The sequence below is a fragment of the Cervus elaphus genome, chromosome 20 (assembly GCF_910594005.1).
Source record: "Cervus elaphus chromosome 20, mCerEla1.1, whole genome shotgun sequence".
NCBI lineage: Eukaryota > Metazoa > Chordata > Mammalia > Artiodactyla > Cervidae > Cervus > Cervus elaphus.
In genome coordinates, this window is record NC_057834.1 from 63125517 (window position 1) to 63147647 (window position 22131).

General features: G+C 35.2%; 1 protein-coding gene across 1 annotated transcript; it reads right to left on the minus strand.

Moving 5' to 3' along the window:
• Nucleotides 1-629: 629 nt before the first annotated feature.
• LOC122676563 (pancreatic alpha-amylase) lies at nt 630-13291 on the minus strand. Its single transcript, XM_043875945.1, has 10 exons — nt 13124-13291; nt 12485-12631; nt 7652-7849; nt 7041-7271; nt 6060-6193; nt 5124-5246; nt 4930-5029; nt 3163-3281; nt 2595-2720; nt 630-843 (listed from the first exon to the last, which is right to left on the minus strand). Exons 1-10 carry the CDS (start codon nt 13289-13291, stop codon nt 654-656), a joined length of 1536 nt encoding a protein of 511 aa, XP_043731880.1. The 3' UTR covers nt 630-653.
• Between the last annotated feature and the right edge of the window lie 8840 nt (nt 13292-22131).

Sequence of the window (22131 nt, forward strand, 5' to 3'; positions counted from 1 at the left end):
TGGGAGGGATTGGGGGCAGGAGAAGGGGACGACAGAAGATTAGATGGCTGGATGGCATCACCGACTCGATGGGCATGAGTTTGAGTAAACTCCGGGAGTTGGTGATGGACAGGGAGGCCTGGCGTGCTGCGATTCATGGGATTGCAAAGAGTCGGACATGACTGAGCGACTGAACTGAACTGAACTACATAATTTAATTTTCTTTTATTTTTTAACTCATTAACTATGATAGGGCCTTTTATATTGTAAAAAAATATACAAATGTTATGACTTTGTATGTGAACCATTATTAAATTAGCTACCCTTAACTGTTAGAAACACCTTATGTAAGAAATATAAACCTGGATTAGAGATATGTAGCTGGGCAACTTTATTAACAGTAAGAAACAAATTTTTCATCATGCTTTTCTGAGTTCTGAGAAATTCCTTTGACAAACAGCTTAAAGAGAATCTTCTAAAATGTAACAAAATGTTGATTGCAATTACAATTGTTAAGTATATGTGTTTTTATGTTTTTTTGAGTTTTACAGTTTGAATACTTCTTATAATTTTACCAAAAATTAATGAATTATGAGAAGTTATATATTACATACATAGAAGAAACAAAACACATTTTATTTCTCTGGGTGTATGTATTTAATTCAATTCAAATTTTATAATTTAGAATCAGCATGAATTGCAATAAATGGATCTTCAGCAGAATTACTAATAGAAAAATGAGCTTTGCCATCACTGGAAACACTGATTCGAATCCCTGTACAACTGTTACCACTTTTATCTCCAGAAATAACATCACAATATGTACCAGCAGGAAGACCAGTTTGCAAAGTTTGAGATAATGCACTGTAAAAATAAAATTTAAGATTTAATATGAATTCAACACAATTAAAAGCAAGAATACAGACTCTCTTAAATAGTTTAACTGTGTGCTATAGAACTTTAAGCAGTCAAGGTGTCGATGAAAATAAAATTCAAACATAAAGATTTCTCCAATGGTTGTAACTAGTTTTCTCAGGGTCAACAAAATTCTTATAGAAGATTTAGGAATTTCCTAGTCAATAGTAAATATTATATAAAAAATAAAGTTGAAGAGTATCAGTGAAGATTTGCATGACCTGCTTCACTTAGAGAAAATAATTTTAAATTACTTTAAATGTATCCTCATCTGAACTTAAGAAAATACTGATTATTTTCAAGAACTTAAAGTTGGTTATTTCCTCAAAAATCTTTTTTTTCAAGAGGTTAAAATAAATTTGGGCTGGAGATAAAAATAATCTTGCATTTCTATAAAGAAGTATATAATTTTAAAATATAAAGCTGTCTCATAAATATGTTTCTTCCCTCTCCCTGACAGCTCAATTGATAAAGAATCTGCCCACACTACAGAAGATGTGGGAGACACAGGTTTGATGCCTGGGTCAGGAAGATCGCCTGGACAAGAAAATGGCAATCCACTCTGGTATTCTTGCCTATAAAATCTCATGGACAGAGGAGCTTGGCATGCTACCATCAATAGGGTCGCAGAGTCAGACAGGACCGAACACTATACACATATGACCAAAGACAGAAAAATAAAAGGACTAGTAATGGATTCTTGGGGAAGATAAGTATATACTTTATTTATTTATTATTATTATTTTTTGCCAGTAAAATATCATTTGGGCAAAGAGTGAGCTAAACATGGGTGGAATCTAGTTGGGACTAAAACATTACAAGTGCTTGCAAAGACGACTTCTGAGCTATAATTCCATATGTGAGGGAAACAGTATAATGGAGGCAGAGAATACGTTTCACAAATGAAAAGCCAGTAATGAGATGTCTCAGAACTAAAAGTAAAATATCTCCCGAGGTGAATCAAGACCATAATATACATATTCATCATAAATATATATATGCTTTAAAAAGTATTATTTGTCACAGAGAGATGGGAATGTGAAAAACAAGACTAAAGAACTACATACTAAAGTAGGTAAAAAAAAGAGAAAAAAAGACATTTCAGATCTGAGGCAGTAATTTTCCATTATTGATTTTTAAATTTTTATAAGATATTCTTCTATGGATTTCATGACCTTTTATATTAACGACTTTGTATATTTTGGGGGCTTCTCTGGTGGCTTAGACAGTAAAGAATCTGCCTGCAATGCAGGAGACCTGGGTTCAATCCCGGGGTCAGGAAGATCTCCTAGAGGAGGAAATGGCTACCCATTCCAGTATTCTTACCTGGAGAATTAGATGGACAGAGGAGCCTGATGGGCTACAGTCCATGGGGTCGCAAAGAGTTGGACATGATTAAGTGACTAACATGTGTATATTTTATGTGAGGTGTATATGTAAGCAGTACACATGCATCACATCTGCCCATGATGTGAAGAGTGCACAAAATATGACTCCACTTAGAAAAGAAAGCCATTATAAATAGAGAAGATCAAAAAAAATCAGTCATCATAATTTTTCTTCTGACCCTCTTCTAATCATTATGTTTTTTTAATTTGCCATCTAAAGAATTTTTCAGATGTGAAAAAAGTAAATGAGCAGGAAAAGAATAAACCAAGAATATATTAGCATAAAACATTATTTCTAATTGATCTACTTACCTGTCATCATTGTTAAAGACAATGAATCCTTTGTTTCCTCTTCCAAAAGCTACTTGGTTGCTGCCATTATCCCACCAGTTTGTAAAAGGCTGACCATCAACTACATTACGGAACATTACCATATTCCTAAAAACAAAAGAGTATGTGAAATGCTGATGATACTTCAACAATTTAAAACAAAACAATAGACTTCCCTGGTGGCTCAGCAGTGGAATATCTGCCTGCCAAGGCAGGAGAAATGGGTCTGATCCCTGATCCAGGAAGATCCCATATGCCACGGAGCAACTAAGCCCATGAGCCACAACTGTTGGGCCTGTGCTCTAGACCTCGGGAACTGCAATTACCGAGCCTGCAAATGTCCTAGAGCCCATGCTCAGCAATAAGGGAAGCCACCTCAGCGAGAAGCTCCCACACCACAACAAAGAGTAGCCCCGCTCACTACAAGGAGAGAAAAGCCTACACGGCAACAAAGATGCAGCTCAGTCAAAAACCAATAAATAAATAAAGGTATTTTAAAAATGCTAAGAAAGTTTACTGTTAGAGAATGTGTCCAAATAAGTATTCTTACCTTATTTGACGCCATCGATGTTCACAGACCCAGTCATTGCCACAAGTAGTATCTGCATTAATAGTGACTTCTTTAATTACTCCATTATTATTTGGTGGCCCGATCCAATCATTAACATCCTCAATTAGTAAAAAAAAAATAATAAAATAATAATCAATTTTAAAAGCTCACATTTTTAACATTACCTGTGTCCTTATTTAGGACATCAAACCGAATCTGTCCTGATTTTGTTTTTGTAGTGGCTTCACTTAGAACTCAACTTGTTCAGGATTTGTACTAAGTATATCTTCCCCCTAACTTCTCATTCCCTAGTGCCATATTTCAAACAAGAGTATGATTTTTTTGGTCTCTAATTTTTTACCAAGGAATTGTAATGACTTCTTAATATTATTATAGGCAGTGTGATGCTATTGAAATGGCAAGGACTTTAGTGTTAGAAAATGCAGGACTAAAAGATAGGCTCCGTTACTACTGGCTGAAAGACAGTTAATATACACAACTCCTATGCCTCATTTTCCTCTTCTGTAAAATAAAGATATTATTAATTACTATAAAAATTAAGGTATGTAAAAATCTTTGTACATGATAATTGCTAATAAATAAATATTTCTTTAATCTTTTTTCAATAAAAGTTCTAATCAAAATATCAAAATACTCTTTACTAAATTGACCAAATTTTTATTATTGTGCTTTTCTAATTGGTACTTTCAAGGTAATCATAGGAAAAAATAGATTATGTCTAGGAAGGTTATAAATATCTGTCTTAAATCATATGGTATGATAAATGATGGAAAAGCTAAGAGTTGTTAGCATGCAGAAGTCACGGAGAAGACTTTATGGGAAAAGGAGAAATGAACATATGCCATGACTCCTGCCATCAGAAAAAGACTAATTAGTGGAAATTATAAGAAATTGATTCAATATAAAGGGAAATATCCTAAATATTTAGGATATCTAAGGCTATCTAAGACTAGAATGAGTTGCTGTACAAAGTAGTAGTGGACTTCTCAATTTGTAAAGAACCTACTAGAAACTAGAGGAATATCTATCTGGTTCAGAGTGAAGAGAATTTTCTACTTCAGGTATGAAGTTGCTGTATGATTCTACAGAAATCTTCAGTTTGAAAAGAAAACTTCCCACTAACTTTCTAAATAACTTAAGTCCTTATTTCTCAGTTTCTTTTTAAAATATTTACTCAGATAAATGTCTTTACCATGCTGCTCGAATTTTTCTGATTTTTAGCATTTTCAGAATAGTTAGCAAATTTCTCTTTAATAAATGTATTTTCCTTCCTGCTATATTTTCCCTACTGAACTTCGACTCAACTAGATAATGCCCTTGCATTCCATAAAACTTTCTTTAAAAAAGTATTTAATACTTATATTTCACATACCATGAGCAGGTACTCTTTTAAATTTCTTTGAAGTGTTAATTTGTAATCCTCATATCAACTCTATGAAGCAAGTACTTACGAGTACACATTTTATTCATTGTATCCTTATTTTTAAGTGGTATTTTTTAGAGTGGGTGGGCAAGAGGGTATATTTCTCATACTTTGAAATAGCTTACATACTCTTTATCAACAGAGATCATTCATTTTAATTTTTTTAAATATCCACTGCATTGTTACAAGAACCCTGCCTCAGGTTTTCACTTAATAAATATTTGATAAAATAAATAGTGAATGTTATAGCATTATATGAAATTATAACAAAATTAACTTATTTTTCTTGAGAAGAAGATATTTTGGACAACAACAAAACTTACTTTTCCGTCCACAAAATGTCTTGTCCAACGGTAGCTTGACATCACTCGTGTAAATCCATAGGGATGAGCGAGCATAAATCCAACTCCCATTTTGTACAGTCTAAAAGGCATAAAATTATCTTATTATAAAAGAAAATAATACTTTTAATACCATTAAAATGGTAGGTTTAAAAATGGGGAACTTTGTTTCTTACCTAGCATCCCAGAATGTAAGAATAGATGCTCCCCCAGCTCCATGCCCTCGCTGATTGTCATGGTTATCAACAAAGACAAGTGCCCTGTCAGAAGGCATGAAACCCCAGCCTTCTCCCCAGTTCCTATTAAAAAAGAAAATCTTAAGAATATATATATGTATTCTTTTACAATAACTTTAGAATAATCAAAATGTGCACTTCTTTCAGTATTGCACTCTTTAATGAAATTCTCTCTCTCTAGTTAAATGATTATTCTGTAGGGTTTTAAAATTTTTTAATTTTTAAAATTAATTTATTTTAATTGTAGAATAAACTGAGCTTTTTAAAATTACAAACTATATATATATAATATCTACAAATATATTACATGCATGTATATATGTAGAAATTACTTTAATTACATTCATGTTATAGGAATTTTGCTATAAAACTTATATTAGAAGTTTTAGCATATTATAGTTTAGATGGAGTTCAGAAGGGCCAAGATCCATACCATTTTATACAGAATTGCAAATTGGATTAAATAAGCATCAACTTTATATTGTTATAAACACTTTAATATTTGAAATTAATTAATATATGTAAAGTCTATAGAATGGCCACATTGTAGGAATTTCATAAATTATAGAATCACTTTAACAAGAACCTGGCTTTCACAAATTATGTGCAAACATTAATTAAATCTAGTACAGTCATATAATGCATAAATTACAATCTCTAGATTGGTGTTGGGTCCCTAAAAAAGCTTCCTTGTGATTGATATTTTAAATAATAAAGATTATCACTTGGAATGTGGGGATATACAGCACTTGTTATTAGTAAATGAATCCTTGAAATTTGTCTAAATAAGAAGGCACTAAGAAGAAAACTCCTGTTAGGGTAACATCACAAATAAATCTATGAAATAATTCAAAGGATAAAACATATTTTATTTACTTTAAGTAAGCCATCTTCTCTCCACTCCACTTGCGAATAACTGTTCCTAGTTTTGCACCATATTTAAATTCTGTCACACGGCCATTTCCAAAGTACTCACTGCTTGTAATTGCCTCACCACCCAGATCAATTACCTTGTCGAAATGAAGAAGAAAATAACAATTTAAATAAAACTTTTAATTAAGTTAAAATTACATTAAAAATAGCTCTATACTATTTTATATTTTATGAAATGCCCCAAATGGTTTTCCTTATATCAAGAGTCTCATTTATCTTTGCTAAAATATATCTATCCTACAGTAGTAAAAGTAACATGACAAAGTAACTTGTCCTGTGAGAATGCTGACCTAATTTAGACTTGCACATAAATTATAAGACTAGCTCATATTTGTATAGCACTTAATATCTGGCTGGTAATATTTCTTGCTACTTGATAAATATCATCTCTTCAAATCTCCAAAGTAAACAAAGACATAACCATTATCATTATTCCTTTCGATAACTTCTGAAAAAATTGTTGCTCAGAGAGGTTAATGAATCAGCCTAAACAAACACACCTAATGGTGATCTAGCCAAAATTTAGAGTCAGATATTCTGTCTTAAGACAACTATATTATTATCTGTCTTCTATAATGGCCTCTGGGGAAATGATACATGACCTGGAGATTTTTGCAGCCTAAATAAATTTTTGTCATTTGGATAACAAACCTCTTGTGATAGAGTTAGACGTACAGTCCCTGAATAAAAGGAGGTTAAGGAACATTCTTCTATGTAAATGATTCAGCCATTAAGCTAAAGAAACTGCATTTTAAATTAAATCTGCCATTTATTTTCTGATGAATTATTGATGATGAACTATTTTCTAAAGAATAATAAATGGTCATATTTTATATGGACACACATATATATATATATATATATATATATATATATATATAGAGAGAGAGAGAGAGAGAGAGAGAGAGAGAAAGAGAGACATACCTCCTGGTAAATGAAAGGTTTACTTCCTGAAGGAAACCACTGTGTGTTTAGGTTATGCAGTTTATCCAAAACTGCTTTTATGTCTCCAGGCCACATGTGCTTAGAAGCATCAATTCGGAACCCTGCTACACCAATGTCAATGAGATGGTTTAGATAGTCAGCAATCGTGGAGCGCACATAATCTTTCTCCAGTGCAAGATCAAGAAGACTAACCAGACGACAATCCCTGACCTATGGAGGTAAAAAATTTGTGATTGATACATAAAACATCACCTTCACTTGAAAATCCATTCAATTATTCATTCATTTATTCATTAATAGATATTTCAGTAGTGATTTCTTTGCACCAGTCTCTGAGGATATTGACATTCTAGTATTGACATACCTTTGAAATATTTTTCGTTATACAAATGGAGAAAATGGAGAAAAAGTGGATGAGTTTTTCCATTTTGAAAAGTTAAATTGAGGAAAATGTTTTGAATGTTAATATGAGATTCTGAAGTCAGACTTGGGATGCTGTTTTCCTAAACACTCTAAACTAACATTTAAAATGGAGCTCAATGAGCTACATATGGATAATAAAAGATGTAGATAGATATTTTGCTAAGTACCTGATAAGCATCATTATAGCTCTCAATATCTCCACTTCCAGTTTTACATTTTCCATCATTAAAATCCCAACCAGAGTATGGGACTGCTGGAAAATCCTCACTTCCAGGATTGAAGTAACTTCCACAAGTACTTCTTGTTCCCGCACTCACGCCACTTCCAGTCATATGATTAATTACAGCATCCACATAAATGCGGACCTGAAAGGGAAAATTTCCATTTCAGTTTGACTTACAGATATAAATTTATAATATTATTAGTTAGATTTTACAGCACATTGATAACATTCCAAAATACTTCTTTGTTATTTTATAATTTATCTTACAATAAAAACAGTCAAGTGTGAAAAGAAATCATTGTGAATTGAAGCCCTATAAGCGTTCTAGAGCTTGGAAAATGTTTATACATATAATAAATTAAGAGAACCCCAAGCTAACAGAACTGTGAAAAAATGCAAAGAGACCTTTTTTTGGCAGTAGATAGGAATCAGTTGAGGCAAAAGAGATTATTATTAGTTATTGAAATTTCCATAGGTCATCCTAAGAAATAAGAAGCCAGACTCTACTATCTATTTAGGATCAGAAGAAAAAAGGTAGATATTGTCTCTCATCTCCTTCATGAATCACAGCCATGTTGTGGCAAAAAGGATCTTGTGTAACTCAGTGAAGCTATGAGCCATGCCATGAAGGGTCACCCAAGATGGATGGCTCCTAGTGAGAAGTTCTGACAAAATGTGGTCCACTGGAGGAGGGAACAGAAAACTACTCCAGTGTTCTTGCTGCAAGAACTCCATGAACAACACAAAGAGGCAAGAAGATATAGCACCGGAATATGAGGACCCCAGGTTAGAAGGTGTCCAATATGCCACTGGGAACAGTGAAGGGCAATTATTAATTGCTCCAAAAGAATGAAGTGGCTGTACCAAAGTGGAACAATGCTCAGTTGTGGATGTGTCTGGTGGTGAAAGGTCCAATGCTGCAAAGCACAATATCACATAGGAACCTGGAAAGTTAGATCCATGAATCAAGGTAAATTGGACTTGGTCAAGCAAGAGATAGCAAGAGTATACTTCAACATCTTAGGCATCAGTGAATTAAAATGGATGGGAATGTGCAAATTTAATTCAGATGCCCATTACATCTACTACTGTGGGTAGGAATCCCTTAGAAGAAATGGAGTAGCCTGCATAGTCAAGAAAAGAGTCTGAAATGCACTACTTGGATGCAATCTGAGAAACAACAGAATAATCTCAGTTTGTTTCCAAGGCAAACTATTCAGCATTACAGTAATCCAGTCTAAGGCCCAGCCACTGAAGCTGAAGGACCTAAAGTTGACTGGTTCTCAAAGACCTACAAGACCTTTTAGAACTAACACCAAAAAATAATGTCCTTTTCACATGGGATTGAAATGCAAAAGTAGGAAGTCAAGAGATATCCTGAGTAACAGGCAAGATGCCTATATATTCTTTGTAGCTAAAGATCAAAAAGCTCTATGTATCCAGCAAAAAACAAGATCTGGAGCTGACTGTGGCTGACATGGGGTCCTTATTGCAAAATTCATGCTTAGATTAACAAAAGGAGGAAAAACCACTAGGCCATTCAAGTATGACCTAAATCAAATTCCTTATAATTTACAGTAGAGGTGATGAACAGATTCAAGGGATTAGATCTGATAGACAGAGTGCCTGAAGAACTATGGACAGAGGTTTGTATCATTGTCTAGGAGGCAGTGACCAAAACCATGCCAAAGAAGGGGAAAAAAAAGACACAAAAAGGCAGCGTAGCTGTCTGAGCAGGCTTTAGAAATAGTTGAGGAAAGAAGAGAAGCAAAAAGCAAGGGAGAAAGGGAAAGATATATCCAACTGAATGCTGAGTTCCAGAGAACAGCAAGGAGATTAGAAGGCCTTCTAAAATGAACAATGCAAAAAAGGATAGGAAAACAATACTCTTCAAGAAAACTGGAGCTACCAAGCAAACAGTTCATGCAAAGATGGGCTTAACAAAGGACAGAAATGGTAAGGATTTAACAGAGGCAGGAGAGATTAAGAAGAGGAGGCAAGAATACACAGAAGAACTATTAAAAAAAAAAAAAAAGGTCTTAATGACCCTGATAACCAGGATGGTGTGGTCACCCACCTAGAGCCAGACATCCTTGAGTGTGAAATCAAGTGGTGTTTAGGAAGTATTTCTACAAAGAAAGCTAGTGAAGGTGTTGGAATTGAAGTTGATTTATTTAAAATCCTAGAAGATGATGCTATGAAAGTGCTGCACTCAATATGTCAGCAAATTTTGAAAACTCAGCAGTGGACACAAGACTGGAAAAGGTCAAGTTTCATCCCAATCCTAAAGAAGAGCAGTGCCAAAGAATGTTCAAACTACACTACAATTGCTCTCATTTTACATGCTAACAAGGTTATGTTCAAATCCTTCAAGCTAGGCTTCAGCAATACCTGAACCAAGAACTTCCAGATGTAAAAGCTGGATTTTAGAAAAGGCAGAGAAACAAGAGATCAAATTTCTAACTCTCATTAGATCACAGAGAAAGCAAGGAAATTCCAGTAAAACATCTGCTTCATTGACTATGCCAAAGCCTTTGACAGTGTGGATCATAACAAACTGTGGAAAATGCTTAGAGAGATGGAAATAAGAGACTGCCTAACCTATCTTCTGAGCAAACTAAGTGCGGGTCAAGAAGCAACAGTGAGAATCTTACATGGAAGCACTGAATGGTTCGAAATGGGGAAAGGAGTAAGACAAGGCTGTATATGGCCACTCTGTTTATTTAACTTCCATGCAGAGTATATCATGCGGAATGCTGGGCTGAATGAATCAAAAGCTGTATTCAAGGATGCCTGGAGAAATATCAGTAAGCTCAGATATGCAGATGATACCACTCTAATGGCAGAAAGTGAAAAGGAACTAAAGAACTTGTTGATAAAGGTGAAAGAGGAGAGTGAAAAAGCTGGCTTAAAACTCAACAGTCAAAAGACTAAGATCATGGTATCTGGTCCCATCACTTCATGTCAAATAGTAGAGGAAAAAGTAGAAGCAGTGACAGATTTTATTTTCTTGGGCTCCAAAATCACTGCGGATGGTGACTGAAACACTGAAATTAAAAGACGCTTCTTTGATGAATGATTGGCTCTGAGGCCCCTGCCACACTCAAGAAATATTAGTGCAGCTGCTTTAAAAAAAAAGAAAGAAAGAAACTGCATGTCTAGTCACTTATTTCTTTAAAATTAGCTCATTGTCTGGGATTCAATCTTCTCTCAATATACTTGTTCTAGAACATTATGTACACAGCAAATGTAAACAGATTTGAAGGAGGACCAGGAAAGACAGTTAATATTAAAGAAAAATGTATGTTTTTGCTTCACGTTTAACTTTTTTTTGAGTTGCATAAATGGAAAAAACAAACAAATCCCGTATACAGGATCTGTAAAACTATCTTGTCTATTTAAGTTTCTTGCTCAAACCCCATGCAAACTAGAACTCATTGTGGTACATGGCCATATTTAATTACCTAAGAGTCAAGCAACTGACACTTTGGTTTGAAGAACCTAATCCTTTCTTTCAAAGCAGACACTACCATACTGCATTCTTACTGAGGATTTTGTCTATTCATATGTTGCCATGAATTATCTCCACCACCTTTTCTCTCAAGAATCAAAACCAGCTTGATCTGGGAATCTTCTCTTTTCCAAATGAAATAGAGATGCAATACTTAACTCTCCTTGGTGTTTGTAGATATTGTCTTGTGCATTCCATTTAAAACCATAATCTAGTTTGTAAAAGAGATGGTGACACATGTCAATAAGGCATCAATGACAAAAAAAAAAAAAAATACTTGGAAGGAAAGCCATGACAAATCTAGACAGTGTGTTAAAAAAGCAAAGACATCACTTTGCTGACAAAAGTCAGTATAGCCAAAACTATGTTTTTTTCAGTAGTCATGTATGGATGTGAGATTTGGACCTTAAAAAAGGCTGAGTACCAAAGAATTGATGCTTTCAATCTATGGTTCTGGAGAAGATTCTTGAGGGTCCCTTGGACTGCAAGGAGATCAAAGCAGTCAATCCTAAAGGAAATCAACCCTGAATATTCACTGGAAGGACTGATGCTGAAGTTCCAATACTTTGGTCATGTGATACGAAGAGCTGAGTCACTGGAAAAACCATGATGTGGGAAAATATTGAAGGCAAAAGGAGAAGAGGACAGAAGAGGATGAGAAGATTAGATAGCACCACTGACTCAGTGAGCATCAATTTGAGCAAAGAACAGGAGATAGTGAAGGACAGGGAAGCCTGGCATGCTGCAGTTCATGGGGTCACAAACAATCGGACACAATTTAGTGACTGAACAACAACAATTCTCTCTCATTATGCTCCTCATCAAAGAGAAAATAATTACAAACCATCATAGTACTTGTGGGAAGGAATACCCAAGAATTATGCGTGGCCATACAATTCACATGAAAGAAACAGCAAATGTTGTAAGTGGAACTCCTAATTCCTAACTGGAAAAGTGTTCCCCAAAAATGTGTACAACCATAATGGTTAAAAGCTGATGTTTTGCTTTATAAAATAAAACTTAACCTTATACATTAGTTGAAGTCTGTGGTCTTAAACTTTTAATTACATCTTCTTTAGTGGATAAATTGTACATATACAAATAGTTATAATAATTAAACATAAGGTAACAATTACATTTTAATTTATAGCTAAAGCATGAGGTAAATTTTACATGTATGAAAACTGTTCTTAAAAGGAACAAGAGACAAGAGAGAGAAATTATTTTTCTATATCATATGTTTAAAGGAAACTTTAAGTCACTTACACCAACATTGTTACATCTGGTCACCATGTCTTTGAATTCATTTTCATTTCCTGATCTTGTACATAACTTGTAGCTAACTGGTTGGTATCTTTCCCACCAAGGTCTTGAAGGGTCAGTAATCACAGCATTTTCATTGGGTGGGGAGACCTACAAATAAAACAATGTTAATAAGTATCAATTTATGATTCACTTTATATCACTGAGAGAAGGCAATGGCAACCCACTCAGTACTCTTGCTTGGAAAATCCCATGGACGGAGGACCCTTGTAGGCTGCAGTCCATGGGGTTGCGGAAGAGTCAGACACGACTGAGCGATTTCACTTTCACTTCACTTTATATCACTGAATATTCTCTAAATTAATCAATAGTCTAAAATTATTTCTGAATCTTTGGTAACTACATTTCTTTAAAATTGGTTGAAAATATTAACATTGCATTGGAAATATCCTTCTGAAAAAAATTTATCTTAGAAATAAAACATAAAGTCACCAACAATTTCAAATTTTTTTCTTCCTCAGAAAGCTTTTATTTAGAGTACTTAACTGTGAAGTAAAATGTCCTAGCTTTCAGACACAGAGGATACTACCACTTACTCTCAGCACAGCAAAGTCTGCAATTTATACAATGAACAATACTCACCTGAACCCCTCCAAATCCTTTGGGGGCTAAGTATCGCTCACATTCAAGAGCAATATCGACCCAGCGCCATTCAAACAGATGAACAATGGATGTCCGTCCAGATTTGACGTGTGGGTCATACTGAGCCCAGCAGAACCCAATCACTGAAAGCAACAGAAAAAACTTCATTTTGCTTTGAAGTTGTCAGTGTTCTTTCCAGCAACTATTTATATTCCTATAAGAAGTATGTATTACAAAGTAAATGTTAACATGAACAAACACTTGAGCACAAACTGTTTACTCATAATCTGAAAAGAAATATTGATAATAATTTAAACAGATGAAGAACATCCATAAAATCTCCCAGGAATGCCATCTAAATGAGCTTTAATAACAATGTTTTCCTTATCGTGGGAATATTAACCTTTTAAACATCCGGCATTATATATACATAAAGTGTGTAATCATGTATTATTTAACGAGGATTAGACCTTATATCTAAAGTCCTTCACTAATAGAAGGAAAATAACAATTAGAGCCACCTGAACTCACAGTCCAAGTATTGCCCTATCTATTGCAAACATTTGCAGTGTTTCAATTTCAAAACGAACAAAATATTCAGTTCAGTTTTGGTTTCACCCCCAACCAAAATTTTTCATTATTGAAGTTTCTGCATTAAGAAGTTAAGTTTCAATACAACATTTTATTGAGGTTAATAATAGATTTAGTCATACATACAATCATAGAATATCAGATATATCAAGAGACTAAATAAAGAGAAGTTAATTCTGTGGTTTCTTTTCCATTAGGACATTATCACAGGACTCTAGTTTGACCAAATATGAGATCTTTAGGTTTATTCACTCCAGGAATGCACACAGAACATCTGAGCAAACCCCTTAGTGAAAGTATTGCATCAAAACATCTATTCCAATGTTCTGGATTTTTTTCAAAACTATAGATTTTACCATCAAAAGCAGTGTCACTGTGAAAAACTTTGGATTCAGATAAGGTAAGTAATTAAATGCTAATGATCACAGTACTGAGGTAAAGCATATTTCACAATATAAGCATCGATGCATTTACATTCTACTTCTAATCTTAAAAATACATTAGGGTAACCAAGTGAGGCAACAAGTCAATTCTCAGTAGACTTATATGTCGATTGAGTAGGGGGCTTTGAACAGCATTAGGGGTCAAAGTGAGCCTGGAGTGATGATTCTAGATAATCAAAAAAGAAACAAAGAATAGATCTGATGATTGAAATAATTCTAACAGCTGTCTAATTTCTAACAGAAAATGATAAAAGTCATTGGGAATTCTAAAGTGTTTCTGCTTGCCTACAGGGGGTGTTCCATTCTATTTTAGTGTTAAGATTCTATGGTCTTAATCTGCAGTAATACAGTTGTTTGTTGTTCTGAGAATAAGAGAAGACAGTGGAGTTTTATCTTGGAATTCAGGAAAATTTAACGTCCATAAAATCCATACACCTAACATTTCCAGTCAGAAATATTTTGTGGTGGGATTAACATAATCAGAGCTGTAATAACAATAACATTTAACTAAAAAAAAAAAAAAAGAACTGAGAGACAAGATTTCTCTCTTTCCCAAGAAATTAGGAAATCCTGAAGAAAGGACTCATGAAGAAAATAAAGACAAAACTTGATCAAATTATTAATGGTAAGGAGTGATTCTGAATAATATAAATGCCTCTATCTCTAAGATGGATTGAGGTCAAGTTCCCATAGATTGATTGGTAAAGTCTAGAGAAGGAAACTATGCATGTAAAGTGAAATTCTTTCTAATATAAATAAATTAAAAGGTGACGATGATTGGATACTTAGGCAATATAATGTTGCAGGAAAGAGATTCCTAGTAGACTAAAAAAGACTGGCACTATTTTTGGCACTAAAAAAGAGCTCTATTTTGGCTTTGGTGCGGAAGTGTGGTTTCAACAGCATAGTCTTTTAACAAGGAAACAGCATCAGCAGGAAAGAGGCTGGTGGTCTATATTAGAGAAGAGGTAGTTCCACTCGGTAGCTTAACAGGCATCAAGGAAGCCATAATGCAAACAAGGAAAATGGCAGGTTGCCACATAATCAGAAGAAAACAATAATGTTTGAGATATTGTGTCACATCTTCCAGGTAGAGAATCTGGAAGACTTTGAGGGCAAGCTGTCAGTGCCACAGTAAATAGAGTTTGAGACATATCATGAAAAATGTGAATCTTCACTGAGACCAGAGTGCTGATATGAACACTTAACTGAGCAAACAAAGATATTGGTTAAAGAAGCCATTTTATTCAGCAAATTTGCACTGTCAGGGAAAATAACAAACGAATTAATTTTGAGTCTAGGATATAGTGAAAAATTAAGATCACATGGAGTAGATCACCCTTGAAATGAGGGGTTATGTGTATGCCAGCAAAGTGATATGGTAAGTGAGTCCAGAAAAGAGAATTTTGGAGATATACTGTAGAGCAAAAAGAAGCAAAGGAATTAATAGGCATGCTTTGGATTTGAAGTGATAAAAACAATCCAGTAAAATATGTTAGTTCTGTGACTAGGAAGTAAGGGATACAGATGGCTTTGGACTGGAATTAAAAACTCAAAAAACCTCAAGACATTTTTTGTCTCTATCTCTTGTCTCTGCATTCCTATGTCTTGGCTTAATTCTCAGGCAGGCTTTTGCTGCACAGTAGCAAAACTGTTCAAATGCAAAGTTTACTTCCGACCAGTCTGGAAAACTCAGAAAAAAAAAAAACAAGCACATCTTTCTCAACAGTTTAAGCCAAAGATTCAAGACTGATTCTTAATTGGTTTCTGACTTGGTTTATAAACCCACCCCTGAACAAAATATTGTGACAAGGAAATGGATTGTCTTGATTGTTCCAACCCATATCATATGCCTACCACTGCAGGTGAGAAATAAGGCTGACTATGCCTTAACAGACAGGGCTTCCCTGGTGGCTCAGACAATAAAGAATCTGCCTGTGATTCAGGAGACTTGGGTTTGATCCCTGAGTCAAGAAGATCCCCTGGAGAAGGGAATGGAAACCCACTCCAGGACTCTTGTCTGGAGAATTCCTTGGACAGAGGAGTCTGGTGGGCTACAGTGTATGGGATTGCAGAGTCGGACACGACTGAGTGACTAACACTTTCACTTTCATGCCATAACAGAACAGGTGAAATATGGTCTCTGTGTGATTTCTTAACAGGAAAGCTGTGTGCTGTTACCAGAAAAGGAGAAGATGTTTGACAAGGATAAATATTCATCACATTGCACATGTTGAAATCTTCTGTTCATGTAGATAATATCCTAGAAGATATTATCACTAAAAGTCATTGCTAACTATGGAAGCTATATAATCAGGATGATGGTAATGCAAAGTATTGTGCACATATAAGTATGCTAATACATTGGTAATTTAGTATACAATGTCTGTCTTGAAGTGTCTATGATAAAAGCTGAGTTTGGTTTTTGTTTGATATTTCACATATATACTTGCCTTTGTTATTTTTGTCCTGTATTATTATTCCAAATTCTGAAGATTTTTTTCCATATGACTTTGAGATTCTTCCTATTAAAGTATATAGGGTATATTTTCTTCCTCAAATGACATTATCCTCAAAGCCACTAAATACAGCTTTTAGGCTGATCCACATGTCTTCCTTTAATCAATGAAATATTTTCACACTGAAGCAAGCAAAGGCTTTCTGTGTCCTTTCATGACTGGACTTGGTCCCTGTATTTCTGCCTTGAACCATGAAAAGAATATACCTTGAGTAGCCACTGATTGAAGAAAATGGATCAGATATGACTTTAACTGACAGCCTGAAGTCAAGTCCAGGTAAACTGCAGCATGAAGCAGAGATATCTCAAAGAACCTGCAGACCTGAGAGCAAGAAATATAAACATTTGTTGTTTTAATTGCCTGAGATTTTGAGTTTATTGATTATGCAGCATTACTGAAACTGAAAACTATTCAACTTTTTACACTATTTGTGAGTTACATTCTACTTATTTTCAATATTATGTGTTGTTGTATAAAAATAGTGCTGTAAAAAATAGTAAGAAGATTTGACATATTATAGATTATTTCATAATACAGGCTTCCCAGGTGGCACTAGTGGTATAGAATCCACATGCAAATACTGATATGCAAGAGACAAGGGTTAGATCCCTGGGTGGGGAAGATCCCCTGGAGTAGGAAATGGCAACCTGTTGAAATATTCTTGCTTGAGAAATCCCATGGACAGAGGAGCCTGGCACACTCCATGAAGCTGCAAAGACCTGGACATGACTGAACACACATACATATATTTCATAAATGACTTTACAAAATTTAACTGTTAAACCTCTCAGAAACGGCCTTCCCTTGTGGCTCAGGTGGTAAAGAATCTGTCTGCAATGTAGGAGACCTGGGTTCAATCCCTGGTTTGGGAAGATCCCCTGGAGAAGGGAACAGCTACCCACTCCAGTATTCTGGCCTGTAGAATTCCATGGACTATACAGTCCATGGGGTCACAAACAGTCAGACACAACTGAGTCACTTTCACTTTGGGTTTCCCTAGTAGCTCAGACGGTAAAGCATCTGCCTGCAATGCAGGAGACCCAGGTTTGATCCCTGGGTCAGGAAGATCCCCTGTAGAAGGAAATGGCAACCCACTCCAGTATTCTTGCCTGGAGAATTTCATGGAGAGAGGAGCCTGGCAAGCTACAGTCCATGGGGTTGCAGAGAGTTGGACATGACTGAGTGACTAACACACACCCTCTCAAAAACATTTCCCATGTAAGGTACTGCAATTAAATATAAAAGTATAATATTTTAAAGGTTTCTTCCTGTGCTTAAGTTTAAAAGCAACATATCATGCTCCTATAGATATTTTCAAGCTGCCTAGGACAAGGAGGAAGAATTGTGAGGACAGGCAATCCAGTCCCTAAACACCCCTTTACAACTCCATACAGAGTAGCCTCATTACTATATTTTTCTTTTGGTAAGTTAAAAAACAAATTTGTAACCTATTTGACTACATAATCATCTTAAATAGAAAATTACAAAATTTCCCCTTACTCCTAAAGGTAATTTGTTTATATATCCACTAATTAAATCCACATGTAAATAGCTAAAAAATAATAAATAACTATGCTAATGATTCATCATAGAGGAAATTTTCCTTTCCTGCACAGTCTAAATAACCACATTATAAAAAGTAGGCATTTTCCCTACCACCCCTTTAACCAAGCCTTTACTAGAATATGTCCCATGTTAAACATTGTTAATTTAAAAGATTCTAGCTATGTGTGAAGGGTACTCTTGAGAGAGGAAGTGAGATAGTCTATCATTTGCATTCATAAGAGTCTCCATCTGTGGAATATATATGTTACTGCTAAATAGAAAATAAACATACTTCCAAGCAACTTTTCAGCTGGTGTGTAAGTAGAAATGATTATTACAGGTTTTGTCACTCAGAGCATTCTTTAGTCTTAAGTGGAAAATGATAGAGTAGGCAGAGACTGATATTTAGTGGCTGGAAGACTGCTCAGAGTCTACTTACATAGCTTCCCCATTATGATATTATTACCAATGCAGTCATACCTCTGAGTTAAGATTATTTCCAGGAGACTATTAAAAGAATTATTAAAATTTAATTCAGTTAACATAAACATTATTAAGCCATTAAAGCTATGGTTTTTCCAGTAGTGATGTATTGATGTGAGAGCTGGACTATAAAGAAAGCTGAGCACCGAAGAAGTGATGCTTTTGAACTGTGGTGTTGGAGAAGACTCTTGAGAGTCCCTTTGACAGCAAGGAGATCAAACCAGTCCATCCTAAAGGAGATCAGTCCTGAATATCCATTGGCAGGACTGATGCTGAAGCTGAAACTCCAACATTTTGGCCACCTGATGCGAAGAACTGACTCACTGGAAAAGATCCTGATGCTGGGAAAGATTGAAGGCAGGAGGAGAAGGGGACGACAGAGGATGAGATGGTTGGATGGCATCACCGACTTGATGGACAGCTTAAGCAAGCTCTGGGAGTTGGTGATGGACAGGGAAGTCTGGCACGCTACAGTCCATGGGGTCGCAAAGAGTCAGCCATGACTGAGCGACTGAACCTAACTGATTCTTGTGAGTTCTTCATGACCAAATGTTGCATAAGGGTAGGAAGGTTTCAAAAGGGAGATAAAATCAAAGACAATCATGGGCCACAGATAGGAATTCCAGGATTCCAAAGCAAATTAAGTATTAGAGAGAGCTCTGAATATTTATTAAAATGTCAGTAGTAAAGAATAGTGGAGAAGGCAATGGCAACCCACTCAAGTACTCTTGCCTGGAAAATCCCATGGACGTTGGAGCCTGGTAGGCTGCAGTCCATGGGGTCGAGAAGATTCGGACATGACTGAGCGACTTCACTTTCACTTTTCACTTTCATGCATTGGAGAAGGAAATGGCAACCCACTCCAGTGCTCTTGCCTGAAGAATCCCAGGGACGGCGGAGCCTGGTGGGCTGCCGTCTATGGGGTCGTACAGAGTCGGACATGACTTAAGCGACTTAGCAGCAGCAGTAAAGAATAGAGAAAATGTATAGAAAGAAACTGTAGTTGAGGTTCTTTTTTATTCATATTCCTTTCTTTATTAAAATTATTTATTTTGACACAAAATGCTTATTACACTTTTAAAACACAAAGAACCATGAAGGAGATCTATTTTTCCTTACTCAATTATCTTTTATTTTTTAAGGAATAGTTACTTTACAGAATGCTCTGGTTTCTCTCTGCCCTTCACTCACTAGAGGAGTGGGTAGTCTTCTGATTATTTGGAAGGAAATATTGCACACATATAGCTTAGTTCCTTCTCTTTCTCTTGGCAATGATTTTTATATGTTGATAAAGATATTTTGCATTTTTCTTCTGGAGTCACTCTGCCTTTCTAGGTGCCCTGCTCCAGTTCAGCCTGTTGAGTATAAATGTCTATTTAATTCTTAAGTTCACTGTTAAGACTGTCATTTGCCCACTGATAAAAACTACAGAGAGAAGTAAGTCAGAAAGAAAAACATCAGTACAGTATATTAATGCATATATATGGAATTTAGAAAGATGGTAACGATGACCCTATTGCAAGACAGCAAAAGAGACACAGATGTAAAGAACAGACTGTTGGACTCTGTGGGAGAAGGTGAGGGTGGGATGATTTGAGAGAATAGCATTGAAGCATGTATATTATCATATGTGAAATAGATTGCCAGTCCAGGTTCGATGCATGAGGCAGGGTGCTCAGGGCTGGTGCACTGGGATGACCCTGAGGGATGGGATGGGGAGGGAGATGGGAAGGAGGGTCAGGATGGGGAACATATGTACACCCATGGCTGATTCATGTCAATGTATGGCAAAACCAATACAATATTATAAAGTAATTAGCCTCCAATTAAAATAAAAAATAAATAAATTTTAAAAAAGAAAAAAAACAAAACAAAAACACCTGTCCTCTGTCCATGGAATTCTTCAGGCAAGAATACTGGAGCGGGTAGCCCTTTCCTTCTCCAGGGGATCTTCCCAACTCAGGGTCTCCTGCATTGCAGGTAGATTCTTTACTGTCTACTCATCAGGGAAGCTCTCTCTTATATTATTAGCTTTTAAATAAAGGCAGTGGTTTGGTTTCTATCTTCCTTACGCCTTTCTTTGGTTTTTCAATAAATTTCACCCCAGAAACTGGGACCATTTGGTAAATTTAAAACTAAACCTCTATGAAATGAAACTATGTTTACCAAAATATGCTTTTCTCAGAAAAATTTCTATTTAGATATTAGTCTTTTTTATTTTCCTTCCCTTTGTTGACTGTTTTTTTTTTCCAACAAAAAAATGGATACCAATTTCTTCATTAATTTGGTAACTTTAGAATACAAGGCAGAAAATACTCTGTAACAAATAATGCTTTTCCTTCTAAAATTTTCACTGAAGGATAATTTTGTTGGATACAATTTATTAATACTCATTATGATACAGGAAAACATTTCATAATTAAACTCTTTTCTACAAAGCCAGGAATATTCCTAAAACCATTAGTTTCTGGCAGATTGAGGGTTTTTCAACATTTTATATCAAGCTTGAGGTGTCCCTGGACTGACAGTTGAATCAAGGGATAGTCCTATTATTTCCATCCCCAGTGATCTAAAAATAGTAAGCAGGAAGTAGGCTGTCATTCAAAATCAAATATTTCAACACACAATAGAAACTTGTAGTGAGGACTGACAAATACAGATTTACACAAACTTGAAAGGATTCATATATTCACAGACCTATGTGCTAGTGGACTATAGTATAATTTAATTTCATTTAAATTACACAGCTGGGGGCTGGTAGGAGAAGTATGGAAACCATAAAAGTAATGTAACTTAATAAACTAATTCTGGTTATATCAATTAAAGACTGATAGTTCCTAGAATTTCCCCATGGTAACATATAATTATCTTGCATAGGTAGTGATATTCTATATATTTGGAAATGCTATTGTTGGTATTAATACATCAAATCTAATAGGAAAGACTTGAGGGGAAATATATTAGTCTCTTTCTACTTATCCAAACTATTTTCCAATAGTATCTTATAAATCTCCTTCTACAGGCTCACTAATCAACTGATCTATTTATCACCACACAGTCTCTTTCATTCCTTTGTGCCTCTTTCACACCTTTTCTTCTTGGAAAACTCCTCCCTCTTTTCTCCTCCTTTTAAAACCTCCTTATCTTTTTTTAAAATTTTAATTAGGTCCCATTTGTTTATTTTTGCTTTTATTTTCCGTATTCTAGGAGATGGGTCATAGAAGATCCTGCTGTGGTTTATGTCAGAGAGTGTTTGGCCTAGTTTTCCTCTAGCAGTTTAATAGTTTCTGGTCTTACATCTAGATCTTTAGTCCATTTTGAGTTTATTTTTGTGTATGGTGTTAGAAAGTGTTCTAGTTTCATTCTTTTATGTGGTTGACCAGTTTTCCCAGCACCACTTGTTAAAGAGGTTGTCTTTTCTCCATTG